At 39.8% G+C, this 5,090-nt stretch overlaps 1 protein-coding gene across 1 annotated transcript; it reads right to left on the bottom strand.

Moving 5' to 3' along the window:
* Positions 1-2,312: 2,312 nt before the first annotated feature.
* LOC139196692 (uncharacterized) lies at positions 2,313-4,629 on the bottom strand. Its single transcript, XM_070823047.1, has 2 exons — positions 4,402-4,629; positions 2,313-3,503 (listed from the first exon to the last, which is right to left on the bottom strand). The coding sequence occupies exons 1-2, from the start codon at positions 4,526-4,528 to the stop codon at positions 2,437-2,439; spliced, it is 1,194 nt and encodes a 397-aa protein (XP_070679148.1). The 5' UTR covers positions 4,529-4,629; the 3' UTR covers positions 2,313-2,436.
* Between the last annotated feature and the right edge of the window lie 461 nt (positions 4,630-5,090).

The raw sequence follows: 5,090 nt of genomic DNA, 5'->3' as shown, positions 1-5,090 counted from the left end.
ATGTCAGTATCTAATTCTCCATATAGATACGCGGTGATGACATCCATAAGGCGCATGTCAAGTTTTTCTGAAATCACCAAACTTATTAAGTAACGGAATGTAATTGTGTCCATTACAGGAGAGTATGTCTCCTCATAATCAATTCCAGGTCTTTGTGAAAAGCCTTGTGCAACGAGTCGTGCTTTGTATCTAGCAATCTCGTTTTTCTCATTGCGTTTCCTTGTAAATACCCATTTGTAACCTGCGGGGTTTACATCAGTTGGGGTTTGGACTACTGGTCCAAAACACTTCGCCTTTCCAAGGAATTTAATTCTGCCTGGATTACATCTTTCCACTTAGGCCAATCTTGTCTCTGTTTGCATTCATCAACAGAGCGGGGCTCAATATCATCACTTAATATGATTTCAGTGGCTACTGCGAATGCAAACATATCGTCAATGATTATTTCATTCCGATCCCACAATTCATTAGTACATGCATAATTTATGGAGATTTATTTGCTTTCATGTACTTCTGTCTCTTCATGGCCATTTTCTTCTTCTGGAAGTCCAGAGTCATGAATTGTGGATTTGTCATTTACTATCTCTTCCTGAATGATTTCATTTGGATTCAGTTGTGCCCTCGTATTTCTCTTCCGAGGGGCTGAATCTTTTGAACCTGGTGGTCTACCACGCTTCAGGCGTGCACCAGATGAATCATTCACTGCCACTTTATTTTGTCCAACAGGGACATCAATTCTGGCAGGTGCATTTGCAGCTGGTATATGCGATTTTGTCACTTTTATAGCGTCATTAAATGCATCTGGCATTTGATTGGCAATGCTTTGAAGATGAACGATCCTTTTCACTTCATTTTCACATTGAAGGGTTCGAGGATCAAAATGAGACAACGTGGGAACAACCCATGTCAGCTCTTTCCGTTCTTCTGGAACGGTCTTTTCTCCCCCTAACGATGGGAAGACTGTCTCATCAAAATGACAATCAGTAAAACGAGCTGTAAACATATCACCTGTCAAGGGTTCCAAATATCTAATAATAGATGGTGAATCAAAACCCACATAAATTCCCAGTCTACGCTGAGGTCCCATTTTAGTGCGTTGCGGGGGTGCAATAAGCACATAAACAGCACAACCAAAAACTCGTAAATGTGAAATGTTTGGCTGATGTCCAAACACGAGTTGTATTGGGGAGTATTGGTGGTTGGCTATAGGTCTCAATCGAACCAATGATGCAGCATGTAGAATGGCATGTCCCCATGCAGAAACTGGCAATTTGGTTTTCATAAGCAGAGTGCGGGCTATTAACTGAAGCCGCTTAATCAATGCTTCTACTAAACCATTTTGAGTATGGACATGAAGAACAGGGTGTTCAACATCAATGCCCAATGTCATGCAGTAATCATCAAAGGTTTGAGACGTAAATTCACCAGCGTTATCAAGTCAGATTGATTTAATGGGATAATCTGGGAATTGTGCTCGTAACTTAGTTATCTGAGCAAGAAGTCTCGCAAAAGCTACATTCCGAGTAGACAAGAGACAAACATGTGACCATCTGGTGGATGCATCAACCAAAACCATAAAATATCGAAATGGTCCACAAGATGGTTGAATAGGTCCACAGATATCCCCTTGAATTCTTTGTAGAAATGATGGGGATTCAGCATCAACCTTTAGTTGTGATGGTCTAATTACCAACTTCCCTTGAGAACAAGTCTTGCAAGGGTTATCATTTGAGATAGCAATGTCTCTGCTCAATAATGGATGTCCATTAGAGTTGGTAATGATCCTACGCATCATGGTGGATCCTGGATGACCCAAACGGTCATGCCAAAGCATGTAAACCTTTGAATCAATGAACTTCTGGTTCATGATAGTATGTGATTCAACTGTCCTTATGTATGTATAATATAATCCACTCGAAAAACCACGCAACTTCTCCAATATACGCTTCTGGGTATCATTGGAGGTAATGCATAGATACTCCACATTTTTTGCACTTTTCGTTTCAATGTGGTATCCATTTAGACGTATGTCTTTGAAACTCAACAAATTTCGAGTAGATCGAGTAGCATACAATGCATTTTGTATGGACAATATTGTTCCATTTGGTAACATAATCTGGGCTTTCCCTGAGCCTTCAATCACATCTGAAGGTCCTGATATTGTTGTTACCCCTATTTTTGTAAGCATTAAGCTTGAGAAATACTTTCGATCACAAAGTATTGTATGTGTGGTTGCACTGTCTGCAAGACAAATATCTCCGCCATTTCTCATGTTCTGAGAATAACCACAGTTTTTATCCATGCTTTCTGAGTAAATGGAATCACAGTTAACAAACAATTTATAACAGGAAATTTACATGCCATTTTTATTGAATTTGAAAAACTAGTTTTAGACAACAAGTTCAGCATAATAAAAGTACATCAAACATAAACGATTTAGTCGGACCGATATACTTCATTCCCCCTTTCTATAATGAAGTCTGAAACATCTAGGTGAGTTGCGTCAAATTGCCCTGATAAATCAAACACTGGATCAGGTATATCCATTGGTTTAGCCTGGTCGAGAAAATTGGTCTCGACACCCTTCTTCTTGAGGGAGGCTTGATACAACTCCACCAGATGTTTTGGGGTACGACAAGTTCGCACCCAATGCCCATTGCCACCACACCTATGGCAGGCTCCTTCAGAGTTCCTGGGAGCATTGGTCATGTTAGCTTTGCCTTTGTGATGATTCACATTTTTGAAGCTCGGGCTAGAATTATGCCTCTGAACCTGGTTGTGAAACTGATCACCATGGTTCTTGCCTTTCCTATTCCATCGACCTCGTTTGTGGCCACGTCCTTGTTTATGATAATTACCACCAGAGGATGTGGCGTTCACTTCGAGGGAAGCAGCATTTACTTCTGGGAATGGTGCAGATCCAGTAGGTCGGGAATTATGGTTTTTCATCAGGAGCTCATTGTTTTGTTCAGCTACCAGGAGTACATATATCAGCTGGTTGTATTCAGTGTAGCCTCGCGCTCTATACTGCTGCTGCAGGAGCACGTTATTGGCATGAAATGTGCTGTAAGTCTTTTCCAGCAATATTTCATCAGTAATGGTATCCCCACAGAGCTTCATCTGAGAGGTAATCCTGAACAACGCAGAATTGTACTCCGCCACTGATTTGAAATCCTGAATTCTCAGGTGAGACCACTCATAGCGAGCTTTTGGAAGAATCACCGTTGTCTGGTGATTGTATCTGCTTCGCAAGGCCTCCCAGAGAGCTAACGGATCTTCAACCGTTAAGTACTCACTTTTTAGTGCCTCATCAAGATGGCGGTGAATAAAGATCATAGCCTTCGCCCGATTTTGAGAAGATGAGCTGCTTTCTTCCTTGATGGTATCTCCAAGATTCCCTGCTTCCAGATGGATCTTGGTATCAAGTACCCAAGTAAGGTAATTGTTCCCGGTAATGTCCAGGGCAGCATATTCAAGCTTAGCCAAGTTCGTCATTTTCTTTTCTGAAAGAAAATGAGATGTGTAAGAACTTGCAGTAATAAGTATTCCTAGAGGAATGTGATGTTAGAACTTCTGGTTCTTACAAATTTTTCATTTTGATCTTCAGGCCAAAATGATAAGCACTCGAAACTTCTGGCTCGAGATTTTTAGGGTGAATGAGAAGGGCGATTGTACCGCACCATTCTCATTGAAAGAATGTAACATGGAATGGGCGATTAGCCCGCACCACTCAAGTAGCAAGAAAATTGAAATACGCAGAGCAGGGTGGGCGATTATACCGCACCACCTAAAATTGCAATGAAATTAAATAACAGGTAAATTTAAATTTGGAGAGCAATTTAAATTTGGAGAGCAAGGAGGGCGATTATACCGCACCACCTAAAATTGCAATGAAATTAAATAACAGGTAAATTTAAATTTGGAGAGCAAGGAGGGCGATTATACCGCTCCACCTGAAATTTGCAATAAAAGTAGATCTGCAGTCCAAGATAGGCGATGATACCGCACCATCTTGGATCGCAGTAAGATGAAATTTGCAGTTCAAGATGGGCGATTGTACCGCACCATTTTGGATTGCAGTAAAATCAATATAAATACTATGTTAGTAATCAATATCCAAACCAAACAAGTAATCAAAGATGTATGTAACCGCTAGTTGGAGAACTACGAGCAGGCATGGAGCAAATAGTTCGTCGCGAGGATATACCGCGCAGTTGAGGCAGATGAAGAAGATGAACAGGAAAAACCTTAGAGGAAACATTTTTTTTTTTTTTCGTTCGGCGGAGAGAAATGAGAGAATGATTTCCTTTATTGTTTAGTGAATGTAAATGAGACATGGTTATACTTAGAGACTCGTGCTGATAACGTGTTATAAAAATGTAAAAGTTATAGAGAGATAACCTTTATTCGGGACAGGAACGAAGCAGTTGTAGAGTATTATACCAACACAAGCTGTTGCAGAGGAAGTAATGTATATTATTACAATTAGATATTTTTCTCTTCCTTTTTTCTCTGCTTTGTTGAACATTCGTAAAGCTCTATTTATAGAGCATCACCATGGAAACAAACAAAAATACTGTTAAACATATGACATGTTCACTGTATGCATGTGGGCATACATATTATACTATTTACAACACATTAAACTTTCTAAAATTATTCGGGTCTTATAATACGATCCATAACATGAGGAAAGAGCCACTGAGAGGTACAGTATTACTCCGAAACTGAACAACAAAATATATATTGGACGACTTTTCTCGCCAAACGTTATGGACTGATTGCAACGACCGCCCTCTAGATAAAAGCAACGCCGTATAAGCTGGTATGCTCAAAATAAATGTTGGTGGTTAGCTCACCCAACCAAACAAGTACTCCCATGTCAACAATCTGCTCTAAATTTATAGTTGCATAAAAACAAATTGTCAGAGTATAATCACAGCTTAGTGGCACCCACCTTCGTTTCTAGTAGAAGTCATGCTCATACGTGTTGAGTTTGATGACAAAATATGATTGATAAGTGACAACTGAAATTTCCACTCTACTCAAATATTGTTGTCGCAATAAATAAAGAAAAAGAATTAACAACA

This window comes from Malus domestica, chromosome 06 (assembly GCF_042453785.1).
Source record: "Malus domestica chromosome 06, GDT2T_hap1".
In the NCBI taxonomy this organism is placed as follows: domain Eukaryota; kingdom Viridiplantae; phylum Streptophyta; class Magnoliopsida; order Rosales; family Rosaceae; genus Malus; species Malus domestica.
This window is presented reverse-complemented; position numbering and strand designations above follow the sequence as displayed.

What these genes read in the sequence shown, in the direction of transcription:
- LOC139196692 (XM_070823047.1), bottom strand. Translation starts at nt 4,528, where the DNA reads ATGTTCAACAAAGCAGAGAAAAAAGGAAGAGAAAAATATCTAATTGTA. An exon ending in CGTTCCTGTCCCGAATAAAG is followed by an intron (nt 3,504 to 4,401) that starts GTTATCTCTCTA and finishes ATTTTCTTTCAG; the next exon opens with AAAAGAAAATGACGAACTTG.